The sequence below is a fragment of the Eucyclogobius newberryi genome, unplaced genomic scaffold, assembly GCF_026437365.1.
Source record: "Eucyclogobius newberryi isolate DKJ021-1_F unplaced genomic scaffold, fEucNew1.0.hap1 SCAF_2, whole genome shotgun sequence".
NCBI lineage: Eukaryota > Metazoa > Chordata > Actinopteri > Gobiiformes > Gobiidae > Eucyclogobius > Eucyclogobius newberryi.
In genome coordinates this window covers 24,535,825-24,549,190 of record NW_027315834.1, presented here as the reverse complement: position 1 = coordinate 24,549,190, position 13,366 = coordinate 24,535,825, and the positions used below count along the sequence as shown (strand labels likewise).

Genomic DNA, 13,366 nt, shown 5'->3' with positions numbered 1-13,366 from the left:
CAGCTCTGAGACAATAAAAGCATTTTATTTTCTAACTTCCCAAAATATAGGTATAGGTAACATCATTTAATGCTAAACTTATTATTATTATTATTGTCCAAAAAGTTCCAAAAAGTACCAAAAAGTTGCTTGAATAACTTCACCCTATTTATTTTATTAAATGTGATAGTAGTCTGTATAACATAATTTTAAAAGCTGCAGGTACATTTACTAAGCAAAAAAATAACACATTTCCCTACAGGGACAATAAAGTTTGAACCTGAATCTTTGTGCGTCATCAAAACCTTTGCTTCATCTCATGAACTGAGTCACTTGTAATTTATGACTCACTGCCATTATTATGTATATTTCTCCCTGATTGCCCTTCTGTACGTCACCATCAACAAGTTCAAGATATGAAACGTTTTTTATTGCACATTGTTATTTGTGATAGATGATTAAATCCAAAATTGGGATTATGTTGGTGCTTGTTCCCTTGTTTTCATGGACATCAAAAGAACATATGGTTTTTCTACGAGCACACATAATACATAGGCAACCATCAGAGTAATCACCACAATGCCAAGAAACAGGTACATCTGGAAAAGAAAAGACCAATTTAGCTTAACAGACCAATCATCTGAAAGCAGGAGGAATGATATCAACTTATTACTTGCAAAATTAATTATGAAGTACACTTACAAAATTAATGTCTGAGTAGTGGATCGGTGTCTCTTGTGAGCCAATGTAGATGATGATGAAGATCGGATGTGTCAGGTAACATGCAAAACTAATGTTGGAAAATGGCATCCAAAAACGTGATGATAAAAAAGTATTTACAACACCTTAAAGAGAAATATGGAATGGTAAAGGTTTAATAAACATAAACTTTAAAATCGTGTCCTGTAGATGTTTTTGTTTTCTGGTCATTTTTTGTCCTATTACCATTTTCGATATTTATCTATTGAAACAGAATGTTTAAATATGTCACGAGTAGAGCTCCTACACCCACCTCCATAGCCCCCTTCACAGGCCAGTATGATCCAGGTGATAGCCAGTGCCCACAGAGGCCTGTGCAGTCCTTGATAAAGAGCATGTGGTACAGAGGGATGAGAAGGGGCCTCCCGGAGGATGTACGCCAGTCCAACCAACACAGCCATGCCACCCAGACAGCACAGCCAACCAACTACTGCTTTCCACTGAAATATTTTCAGCATACAGTGAGCAAAATAAGTATTTAAGTAATAAGTTAATAAGTAGTATAAGTAGTATTGTATGATTTTTAAATAATGATAAAAATCAGTGTACAAAAAGATTCAGTTGTAGTCAACAACTGAATCTTTAGTCCTAGTTTTATAGGGGAAAAAACAAAACACTATAGTAATCTTTGAAACTGTGATCATTGTTCCCCAAGATGGTGAGATCTTGCATGGAGCCCCAGTCCGAGGGAGGTTGACAGTCATCTTTAGCATCTTCCATTTCTAACAATTGCTCAAACAGCTGATCTTTTTTTCACCAAGCTGCTGCCCATTGCCTCGTAGTCCTTTCCAGCCTTGTGGAGGTGTGTCAGGTGTCTTTATGCAGCCAATGAGCTCAAACAGATGCTACTACGGTAATTAAAGTGAATAAGTGGAGTAGAGGTGGACTTAAAGGCAGACTAACAGGTCTTTGAGAGCCAGAAACATTGCTGATTGGCAGGTTTTCAAATACATTGCTACGTTACAGCAATAACATACACTTGTCAGATGAAAATGTCAGACCCCTTAAAAAAGTGGGAGAACTTGCAAAATCACAGGGTATTCAAATACTTATTTTCCTTACTGTATGTAGTATGTACCTTTTGATTAAGGAGTGGAGCTTTTTTAGTTGTCAGAAAGATTCCTGTCATAATTCCTATCAAAAATGGCCCATATCTTGTGTATGGCCTTAAATAATAAAATATATATTTTTCAGATGTCCTGAAAGCAAGAAGAAATATGAATTAAAAAACACTCATTTCTTAATCCTTACTACTTTACTTTACTTACATTATTGTTGTGTGAAAAACTGGCAGATGCCATAGTGCAGTTATTACTGAACTGGTCACAGTTGTCAACAACAGGAGCCCACCTGCCACTACTCCAAATACAGTTTTGTTTCTAATGAACAAAATAATGTTTCTTTCAAATATTTTCCTATTGAAGAAGGTTTCAATCATGATCACTTACAGTCTATACAGGAAGACCAATAGAGGAGTGGTTGTGTAGCACTGAAAGTCCAGAGACAGGTACCACGTCCATGGAACACACTGCAGAGAACACAAGATAATATAGTGAATAATGTGATTATGTGTCAAATATGCTTCTTACACTTACAATTTTATGATCAGGCAAAAGGTTGCTGACCAGGAGTAAGTTAGCCCACCAGTACGACTTACAATCCATTATTGTGTTTACAAATGGAAACCAGTATGGCCCCCAATGAACCACAGACATAAGGCCAATGGTAAGACTTGTAATAAATATGTGCAGAGGCTGAATCCTAGGATCACAGGTACATTTATCAACACTTCATTATTTACACAATTATTCAAATTGTCAAGATAATTGTATGGAAGGCAATGTCATTAACCTTTTGAGCCTGCTGAAGAGAAAGTGGGTCACGACACTGAGGCTAAGGGTGTCATCAGCCTTTCGTATTGAGCTTAATAGAGACCTAGAGCTCAGCAGACCTCTACAACAGGGAAGGATGATCAGAATAAGACACCCAAAGACACTCTACAGAACAAGTTAAACACATTAGTATCACTGCAATATTTTCTTGTCGTGTCTAGGTGATATGTTTAAGCACTTCTATTCTCACCCCAATAACAGGAATGTGTCCACTGCCAGAAAGACAGGTCCGCTGAGACTAAACACATACAGGGGACTCTTTTCAAAAGCTTTCTTCCAATTCTTATAATTATCTGCGAGGAAAAGAGGTTTATGAAAGTATGAGAAATAAAGTTGAATTAATGGACATGTCTCTAACCAATGCTGGCGATAATGGTGTACTGTGCTGAGTGGCCACACATGATCCATAGCAGGCTAAGGACGCGGATGCCATGTAGAGATGGATACCCTCCTCCTGCGATAGAGGAGGAAATGCTCAACACGTCCTGGGTGGTCTTCTGTAGGGAAAAGGCCTCTATGCAGCGGGAAACACTTTGCAGAGGTGTGTCTGTGGAAAACAATATCAACTAACCTTTTGGACATGTATTGAGAGAATTAGAGTACATAAGAGATTTCTATACATATATTTGGAGTTGACTATTGATCTGTGAGAGTGTTTGAGCTGTTGTGTTCCTTACCACTGGAACTGTTGTTTGTCATGGTCCCATAAAGACCTAGACCAGTCTTTAAACTGGATGACTGTTCTTCTGGACCAACCTCTCTGTTCCGCTGCCGTGTTGTGATAGCTGTGAATAGACTGGCTGCCAGAGGAATCGCTACCATCAAGCAACACACAAACCTAAAGGGCATTTTTAAAAATGGATTTAAGACTCGACAACAACTTCCTAATAACGATCACGTTTTGTTATGTTTAGTAGACTCACAGGAAGGTGACATCTAACATGTTTGGTGCAACAGTGTCTGGCACACAGTGGGTCAGGAGCACCTCTTGCGTGGAGTCATTCACCAGAATAGAAGGGAAAGGCGCCAGAAGAGATGCACGCCCAAACTGAAACCTGTCTATTAAAAGGGAAAACAACCTGTTTTATGTATAGCTTCAACAACAGAGAAACATGCTTTATAGACTGACCATGCAGCGCCAGCATTTGGACATCCTCTTCCTTGCAACTGTCAGGGACACAAATCCCCACAAAGTATTCAATTGATCCCTGAAATTTGAATGTAATTAGTGCATCTTATACAAATATAATAAAATGACTTAATTACTTTTGTAATGTTACCTGTCGGAGGAACACTTGACAGTACTGTCCAGAGAAGGTTGGAGCCTGAGCAGACTGGCACAGCTTCAACAGCCCAGGCTGATCAGTGTTACCACCTTCCACATTACTTCCCATTTTACCAAAGGCATCATACACTGATTAAAACATAGCACAGTCACCCTCTGTTAGTTACCATGCCCATAATATTTTCATTTCTTTAGAAAATAAAAATACTTTGTGGCCCTTGGACTTTATTGACAGGATAGTACAGAGTGAAAGAGAAAGGAGGACAAGCAGCAAACCGCCGGAGTCGGGAATCAAACTCACGACACTGCAGCCGGCCGCACCATTACAGTTCATGATAAAAAAAAGTACTGTACTCTTCACTCCACAAATAAATAAAGTTCTAGTGCCTGGTATTGTTGCCACAATACCTTTGTAAAGCCACTTTATTCATCCAAAATAATGCAATTGCATGGAAGCATCACATGAAACAAGATGAACTCCATTCATTTTTATAATTATGAATAACTACATATTTGTTCTTCAGAGTAATAGTTAATTAATATATCGTTACTTACTGCGAACAGCATATTCTTTTGGATGGTCCATGTTTATTTCAGATAGAAAAGTGTCTGTATCCACAAGACATCTTTGAGACAGTGTCAAGTCTTGTGTCGTGCCCAGGCCTCCACATGAGCATAATAAAAAGAGCAGCAACAACAAACTGACTTTCATTTTAACACTGACTTTACCACTCCACTGCCAGCTGCCTTTTATAGTCATTATTCCACATCCACGTCATTGGGATGAAAGCATGAAATTCACACACAGAGAGAAGCTAAACCTGGGATTTTACCTTGGTGTGAGCAGGATTGTGTTACAACATGAATGTCACTGAAGAATGAACAGGATTAGACATTACATCTGCAGTGAGACTGATAAACCACTAGATGGAGCTAAATGATACCGCAGAGCTGCTTTGTAACGTAAACGTTTTAGATGCTCTCAATACAAGTCTAAGGGAGTGATTTGTAAAGCAAAAAAAACAAAAAACATATGAATTTAGTTTTGAAATGCATATAGTTATAGTCAATTGGAGCATTATGTCTGGTTTGTTGGCTCAAAATGGCCTTTTTTAAATTGATGCGTTTTGATTTATTCATATACAACAGCTCAACTATCAAAAACAGTGTCAGACTTGCTGATAAAACATTGAAGGGCAGTTTTATTTCATTTGGCATACATTCACTATTGAGACTTATCTGATTCTTTTCCTTTATATATAACAGAAAGTGTACAGGGCTGTTGTATTGTGCTTGATACAGATCATAAAGGACAAATGACCACTCTATATTATGAACCATTGATTATTGAATTCTAATTATTTGTCAAACTTAGCTCATAAAGCTCAATCCAATAACAGTAACAGACATGTAATTATGAAGAATCTTGACCTAAATTACTCACTTGCATCGAGTGGGACTGTTGAAATAAGTTTGTGTACAGTATTTGCCCCTAATTATTGACATCCAAATGTTTATTGATTTAAGTTCTCAAAAGGGAACAATGTAGCTACATTACAGTTGACAATGGGAACTCTTACAAAAACTTGTCATACAGATTACATTCATTGGACATTAGCAGCATAAAAACCATGTTTTGCTGACTAAACAATGTTATTTCAGTATAGGCTACAATACTCCCAAAATGTATAATGTATAAATGTTCTAGACCAGGCATGTCCAAACTACAGCTTGGCTTCCTGCTAAGTTGGTCCAAACAACAAAAAGTAGTACTTTTTACTGTAAAATTGGTCATTTTCAAGCATTTTGATGACTAACCTAGTATTAATGTTCCAAGTCTTATTAAAGGTTTGTGCAGTCTTATTAAAGGTTGTCTGTGGCCCTCTGCTCCAAATAAGTTTAAAAATGCGGCCCTCAGTGAAAAAGGTTTGGACATCCCTGCTCCAGACAATCATAATAAATTTGTAATAAAATGTATGCAGTATACTTACTAATCAAACATTGTATTTGTATTTGTCTCCAGTAGATTAGACTACTGTAACGGCCTGCTCACTGGCCTGTCCAAACCAGTTGTAAAACAGCTGCAGTACATCCAGAACGCTGCTGCTCAGGTCCTGACTAGAACCAGAAAGTACCATCACATTAGTCCTGTTCTCACTGTTCACTGGCTCCCTGTGGCTCAGAGAAGAGACTTTAAAGCAGCTCTGCTTGTGGTGCCAGAGTCAGGACTAAACATGGACCGGCCTCCTGCTGGTGCCAGAGTCAGGACTAAACATGGACCGGCCTCCTGCTGGTGCCAGAGTCAGGACTAAACATGGACCGGCCTCCTGCTGGTGCCAGAGTCAGGACTAAACATGGACCGGCCTCCTGCTGGTGCCAGAGTCAGGACTAAACATGGACCAGCCTCCTGCTGGTGCCAGAGTCAGCACTAAACATGGACCGGCCTCCTGCTGGTGCCAGAGTCAGGACTAAACATGGACCGGCCTCCTGCTGGTGCCAGAGTCAGGACTAAACATGGACCGGCCTCCTGCTGGTGCCAGAGTCAGGACTAAACATGGGGAATCTGAGTTTCAGTTTTATGCAGCTAAATTCTGGAACAGTCTTCCTGAACATTTGACAATGTTCAAATCTAAGCTTAAAAACAGTTTTGTTTAGCTGTGCATATGACTGAAAGGATTTGTTTGCACTCTTCTCTTTCACGTCTTAAACTGTTTTGTGATTTCTGTGCATTTTTCTCCTGTTGTGTGAAGCACTTTGAATTGCCTTGAGTATGAAATGTGCTCTACAAATAAACTTGCCTTGCCGTAAATAAAATTAACCAAATTAACTTGACAATATGTTGCATTTGACTGCCTGTTATTTACACCTGTATTTTGTTCATGAAAGCTGTATTGCTTTTGGTCAGTATTCATCGCTTCTCTGCATTGAGTTTACTTGCTTTTGCTTTAATAAATGCCATTCCATGTGTCCTCATGTGAGTGTTCAGGATCCCCTCAGATTCAAAATCTCTGTCGCACACTTTACATCTGGTGTTTGGTGCGCCGTCATCATTCTCATCTGCACTGTTGAGGTGGTTCTCTCTTTGACTCTCATCGCCCCCTTTGCCTTGTTTATAGCAGTAGCCGAGCCCACGTGGCTCCTTCAGCCGGTGAACGATAAACAAGTGTCTGGATAAAGAGCGAGGCGAGGTGTAGCAGAGGCCACACTCCTTACATTGGTATGAAGAGCCATCACACTTGTGCCGATGGATGTGCTCATGGAAAGTAGCTATGTTCTCCGTGCTAAAGCCACAGACAGCACACTTACGAACTTTTAGAATATTTACTTTGAGTTTCTTCAATGGCCCTGAATCAGAGCCCCTGCTATTTCCATCTGGAGACCCTTTATATTCTTCAGACTTCCGCTTTGGACTGGCCTGTGAGAAAGTTATATATGATTGTTATATGCTGTTAGTTTGCTGCGTCATTAAACAGGATGTACTAGATATTAATAGCAAATACTAAAGGCATTTAAATAAACATAAATATAAAAGCAAGAGTACCTTTTCTTTATCAGACACTGTCGTCGTAATATGAGTACTGAGAGTTTTCTCCTCTTGATCACCATGTGACAGCTGAATATGTTGGTCCAACAATACCTTTTTAGTAAAGGGTTGACTTATAGGTGGACATTGTCTGTAGCAAATAACAAAACATAAGGTTATTGTTTTCATCAGCATACAAAATTACCTGTAAATATTTTTACAACTGTGGACTCACGGGCTGGTGAGATCTTTGCCCTTGTGTTTGAGGCAATTATGTCGACAGAGACTGTGCATAGAACAGAAGGACTTCTCACAGTGATGACATGGGTGTTTTTTTAATATCTGTAAATAATAAATAATGACATTGAATGCATTTAGCTCTGTAAACCAGAAATATTTAGTGTGTGGCTTAAAACTTCCACCTTTCCATGCATTTTCCGCATGTGTCCCACATATGTCTCTTTGGAACCAAAGATCATGCTGCACACCCCACATGTGTATCCAGTACTCGGTGTGCTTTTGAACTCTTTTTGGCTGTTACTGTTTGCTCTCTTTGGTAACAGATACTTATCAGGTCTGCCATGACATTTTTTATTTCCACTGTCTTTGATGTGGTTGGAGCTGGCACTAGAGCCCTTTGAGTTGGTGGGCCTTGTGATAAGAGGAAGATTTGGTGTGTCCTCAGCTGTCTTCAGAGTACCATGAGTGGCCTGACAAAAAAGCAGAACTCATCAATTAAACTGATCATACTGCCACTGTTTTTCAGATTTCAAAATCACGATCATATCATACTCTCAGATGGGGCCCAAGAAAGAAAAGAAACAGGGGACATTTACAGCAAAAACATGCATGGAAGTATACCACTGGAATACTTTGAGGGACTGGCCTGTCTCATTTAATGTCCAAACCGAGCTTAGAGCTTTCCTGTTGTGTCCTCAGAGTTTACCATGACCATGACTTTGACTCCGGCTGCAGGACACGGAGGAGGGACACTTATTTCCTGAGTGCTTTTACTCTCCTCAAACTGCCATCTGCTAACCCAAACTGACCTGTTATGCTGCATTGAGACTGTTTGGAGTATTTCACTTTTTTTTCTTCTTTTTTTTTTACTTCAATGTTCATTAAGTTATTTGTTTGATTGAGTAAATTTTCCCAATTGATAAATTCACAGATATTGAAACTTATCATTTTTAATTGTTGACTAGGCTAAAAAAACAACAGCATTTTAACAATATACATTTTTGCTGACGCTAGTATAACATGTACAGTATATACTACCTGTTATGCATTACACTGCCTGTCCACAAAAAAAATCACCACATGCTTCAACTAAGGGGATGCATGGATGATGATCTCACAGCTACAACATGGTATTTAATTCTCATTTCTAAAACAACCATGTGGAAAGATAAGTCCCGTGGTCATGGAAAAGATGTCCGTGTGTTTGAGAAGGGTCATATAATTTGCATCAAGCAGAGAAAACATCTAAGGAGAAGCAGAAAGTAATGTACTACAGATCTGAACCTCAGTGAGAGTGTTTGAGCTGGAGAAGGCTTTGTGCAGTGGTCACTCTCTCACATCATCAAGACAAGATCAACTGCTGAAAAATAATGCAACACTGAATGGAAATAAACATTTTAATGTCGCAGAAGCTTATTGAAACTATGCCACAGTGAACGTGTGCTGTATATATTAAATATTTGTCAATATTAGAGCGTGTGCCTCTTTTTTCTGTGGTGCCTTTTTTTTGGACAGACAGTGTGTTTTAAATACCTACAGTAGATAGAAAGTTGATTATACTTTTGAAGTTTGTGACAAATGGCTTGGCAAATACGCTTATATACCTTGATGTGATCGAGCATGAGTTGTTTGTTGGCATAGTTCATGGAGCAGTCAGGGCATTTGAAGACGGGTACCCTGTGAGTATTGACATGCTGTTCCAAATGTGTGTAGAGAAGAGACTGTAGAGTGAATACAGTGTCACACATGGCACACTTGTAGATCCGCCTGGAACACAACAGAAAGAAGGTAAAAGCTCTGTTCGGAAAAGCCTCATTTGTAAGACGACTCCATCTAAAGGTCGACACCTGGAAAAACAATTAAGAAACTAAGCTACCGTGTCTAAAGTCTCTAAATCCTTCTATTGAGAACGCAATCTATTTCTCAAAGAATACATTAGACATAGGTATAGCATAACACTGTCTAACTACTATAGTAATAGTAGTCTATACTGCCATTGAAAATTGTGTTTTTGTAATTTTTTGTCAATACACAACACATTTTAAGTAACTTAAAGATACTTACTTGGCCTCTCCTGCTTTCACGCCTGAATGTTGTGTATACGCGTGGGATTGTGTCCCAGCCGCTGATTTGAATGCCATTGGGCAGATAGGACATTTATAGAAGATCTCACAGTGTGAACTCTGGATGTGGGACTTGAGACTGGAAGCATCAGTGGAGATCACGCTGCACTCGACACATCTATTATAAGACAAGTGTCAATAATATCATACAGTAATATTGTGACCTGCGTTGAGGGTCACCCACCAAGGGCTTGAATTTTTTAGTTACCGTATTCAAACTAGCTCACCTGTAGCCACTCCGCCGGGTGTAGTGGAGGCATATTTTGTTGATGTGATGTGACTGAACGTGGGCTGATTGAAAATGAGCTCCACACTCAGGACAGACATACGGAGATTTATGTTGGTGAATTCTCTCATGTGACAAAAAGCTGCACTTGTTTGGCAGAATCATTTGGCAGACTGAGCATGTTTTCTGTAAAATATGATTGGTATGATTAAATTATGCAATTACAAAATCAGCTAATTGCTACGATATACACACACCTGGCTATTGGACTCCTGTTTGTAGTGGACTGCAAGAGAGTATGCATTCTCAAATATTTCATTGCACCCCCAACACTTTTGTCTGTCCAGTTTTGACGTTTCATCCTCCAAGGATTTGGCCTTTGCTGTACGTGGTGATGATAGTAGCTCTCTTTTTACTCTTTTGGAATGGGACATGGAATTGGTGCTGTACATACTTCCTGGACTTGGGGTAGTTATCATCTGGTCTGTCGGAATTGGTTTGAGGATAAGGTTTGAGCACTGCATGACCGTGCCTTTGTCTTTGTGGCTTCTGGCGTGAGACAGCAGGCTGCACTTGTTGTAAAAAAATAGACTTTTGTCGCAGTGGTTGCAAGTCACGTCAATCCTGACACTGCGACGCTCACAATGCTGTGTCAGGCTTTTCTCCAGGGCAAAAGAATCACCACACTCCAAGCACCTGTACCCTTGAGATGGGAGCGTTATTTTGGCCGTTAATGGAGGGGAAAGGTCTGGGACATACACAGGAAGAGGGTTAATGCTGCTGAGGACTTTGTTGAAGGCATCCACCAGAGAGCTTTGAGAACCCCCAAACACTTGTATCTTGGACAATTTTTTGGACATTTGGTCATTAAAGATTGGTTTTAGTTGCTGTTGAGACTGATTCTTTTGTGAGGATGGGTAGACTTGTTCACAGGAGGATAATGCTATAGCGTTAGGTAAGAGATTGAGGTTTCCAAGATGCACTGTCTTTGGCACAAGTTTAACATTAGCCCCTTTGGAGGAAGGTATCATTGTAGCCTGTTGTTGAATGCTATTTGCAGCTTTGAGAATTGCCCCATGTATACTTGGCATTGATGAAGCTGGGATTACTGTAGCTTTGACTGTGGCGTTATCTGCCAGCAATAGGCTGATCACTTGGGAACCAGCAGTTTTAACAGCTGATACAGGTAAAAAGGATGTCGCTACAGGTTTAATTGTCATCTGCTTTGGTGCTTTCTTCACAAAGCCACCTGAATTTGCTACTTCTGTTGTTGGCAGGGAAGGTTTTGACGTAGATAATATTGCACTGGTTGTTCGTTTAAAGTTTTGGCTTTTGGAAATCCCAGATTGTTTGTTGCCCTTATGGTCAGACGAAACTCGTGTAACTGTGCGCTTTGTTTGCCCTGTCTTTGTCTTTATAGTTTTAATATGGACTTTTGGGATCACTGGGTTGTTGGCAGTGACTGAGGAGGGAGAACTTCTGCCACCCTCCCTCGTGATACTTAAAAGGCTATCTGGTAGCTCCGTTTGCAACTTATTTTGGGACTGTTCAGAGTTTTCAATCTTTGTAGGAGTTTCAGGACTACCATCCTCTTGATGATTACCAAGTACGGATTCAATTTCCACTTCTAGAGAATTATACACGTCAGCCTTCGTAGCAGCAGTAGCCCTTTTGGTACTATGGACCACTATGGCTGCCACACACTGAGATAGTTTATCAGAGGTTTTGTTTATTACTTGGGCGATATCAGACAAACAAAGAAGTTGCGAAGGCTCAACATTTTTGCTCAGGTGTAGTTCTTCTAGTTTTGGAAGAGCTGGTAATTCTTCTTGTTGCCCACATTTCTTGGGTAAAAGAAAGCAATCAGTATTTACTTGGTTGTTGTTCTGATCATGTTTTACATGACCCTGTTCATTGTCATAAAAAATAAGGGCATCAGGCTGTTTATTTGTGGGTCTATTGGGGGACTCACAACCATCTTTGTTACCACAATCTTCAACCTTGTCTTCCTCATCAAATTCCTCACCACTTGAGATGGGACTGAATTTATTGAACATAGGTGACTTGGCTCCAATGATATTTGGAGGCCTCCATTTTTGGGGGTTTTGATGACAGCTTACAGATGGGATAGTGGACAAACAGCCATTATGAGGTCCATTTCGTGATTGAGTCTGAGAAGGCAAATGTCCTTTATTCTCCTTGTTTCTTGTGTTCTTAACAATGACACTAATGCCGACATCTTGCGTTCTCTGGAGCTCATCTCGAGGTGTAGTTGTTGAATTAGTTGGTTTGAGTTGGCTCTCATGATCAACTTGACCTGACTCAATAGCAGCTTTAGGATCCACCATGTCAGGGATGTCAAAGGCTGCTAATAAATCATCAAAGTCTGGAGTCTTCATGTCTCCCATGATCTTGATCACATCATCAGCATCCGCTCACCTAATAGATGAATAAAGATTAAGATAAGTTTGATATCTTAAAATGTGTTACCCCCTCCCAATTGTTCTAATTGTTCTAATACACCACTGGGGTATCGAGGCTTTGGAGTCTACAGCCCTCATGCCAGAAGCCCCAAACCGCCATCCACTTCTGTGCATTAGTGTTTTTTCATGTTTCTCGTAAGTCAATAAACACTTTTCATCCTAGCTGGGGTTGGGGTCCTTGCTAGTGAAACATTGTACAATGTACATTAATTTCAACTAAATTACCATGCCATATTGCAGTTTTGACCTCCCAACAACTGTCAATTTTCCACTTTTTAAATTGGTTATCATGCCAAAGGTTTGCAAATTTTTTTTCCCAGCCGGAAATCAGACAGCCAAGCCTATTGTGCAGCTATAGCACATTTAAATTATTGGCTCAGTATTGATTTAGGTAAACTGTCCAGACAATATGACTGGATGTTCAGAGCAATGCTGGGCAGAGGAGGAGCATGACTGTGGGGAAAATGGCGGATGAGCTCTGGGGAATTAAGATGGACTTTGAGTGAAAGAAAATCACAGACATACGTATCATTTGCAGAGATATTTAATTCTAATATGACTAGAACTGTACAACAATCATGGCATTTAAACTAATTTATTCTTGATTCCACATTTGTTCTTTAACAATAATGGAGCATTAAGACGTTACGCATGTTGCATCAAATGCTATTTAATTAAATAAGTGCAGAAAATGCAACATGCAAATTACATAGCATTTTGCTTGCCTTCAGTTTTTAGACCTCTCTATCCTTTCTTTTCTCCATCTTGGCTGCAACAATGAATGACAATACCAGTGACTCACAGAGAAATATCTAGCCAAATGTGTCTGCAAATAAATGCGTTTCTTTCCCATCAA

At 39.7% G+C, this 13,366-nt stretch overlaps 2 protein-coding genes across 2 annotated transcripts; both read right to left on the bottom strand.

Moving 5' to 3' along the window:
* Positions 1 to 394: 394 nt before the first annotated feature.
* Positions 395 to 4,632, bottom strand: oacyl (O-acyltransferase like). Its single transcript, XM_072454818.1, has 15 exons — positions 4,471 to 4,632; positions 3,911 to 4,044; positions 3,760 to 3,838; positions 3,554 to 3,689; positions 3,293 to 3,468; positions 2,989 to 3,177; positions 2,821 to 2,923; positions 2,590 to 2,691; positions 2,334 to 2,499; positions 2,187 to 2,266; positions 2,007 to 2,117; positions 1,817 to 1,937; positions 992 to 1,178; positions 682 to 824; positions 395 to 578 (listed from the first exon to the last, which is right to left on the bottom strand). The coding sequence occupies exons 1-15, from the start codon at positions 4,625 to 4,627 to the stop codon at positions 456 to 458; spliced, it is 2,007 nt and encodes a 668-aa protein (XP_072310919.1). The 5' UTR covers positions 4,628 to 4,632; the 3' UTR covers positions 395 to 455.
* A 2,093-nt stretch (positions 4,633 to 6,725) lies between these two features.
* znf532 (zinc finger protein 532) lies at positions 6,726 to 12,450 on the bottom strand. The gene is made up of 8 exons (XM_072454796.1): positions 10,285 to 12,450; positions 10,029 to 10,213; positions 9,743 to 9,919; positions 9,283 to 9,445; positions 7,861 to 8,148; positions 7,674 to 7,780; positions 7,457 to 7,589; positions 6,726 to 7,330 (listed from the first exon to the last, which is right to left on the bottom strand). The coding sequence occupies exons 1-8, from the start codon at positions 12,433 to 12,435 to the stop codon at positions 6,824 to 6,826; spliced, it is 3,711 nt and encodes a 1,236-aa protein (XP_072310897.1). The 5' UTR covers positions 12,436 to 12,450; the 3' UTR covers positions 6,726 to 6,823.
* Positions 12,451 to 13,366: the final 916 nt, after the last annotated feature.

Coding starts and splice junctions, on each gene's coding strand:
- oacyl (XM_072454818.1), bottom strand. CDS start 4,627: ATGAAAGTCAGTTTGTTGTTGCTGCTCTTTTTATTATGCTCATGTGGA. Junction 2,500..2,589: donor CTCTTCAGCAGGCTCAAAAG/GTTAATGACATT, acceptor CTGTGATCCTAG/GATTCAGCCTCTGCACATAT. Junction 2,267..2,333: donor TTTTGCCTGATCATAAAATT/GTAAGTGTAAGA, acceptor TGTTCTCTGCAG/TGTGTTCCATGGACGTGGTA.
- znf532 (XM_072454796.1), bottom strand. CDS start 12,435: ATGGGAGACATGAAGACTCCAGACTTTGATGATTTATTAGCAGCCTTT. Junction 8,149..9,282: donor TCATGCTCGATCACATCAAG/GTATATAAGCGT, acceptor CTTTTTTGTCAG/GCCACTCATGGTACTCTGAA. Junction 7,331..7,456: donor CAGTGTCTGATAAAGAAAAG/GTACTCTTGCTT, acceptor ACTTTCTCACAG/GCCAGTCCAAAGCGGAAGTC.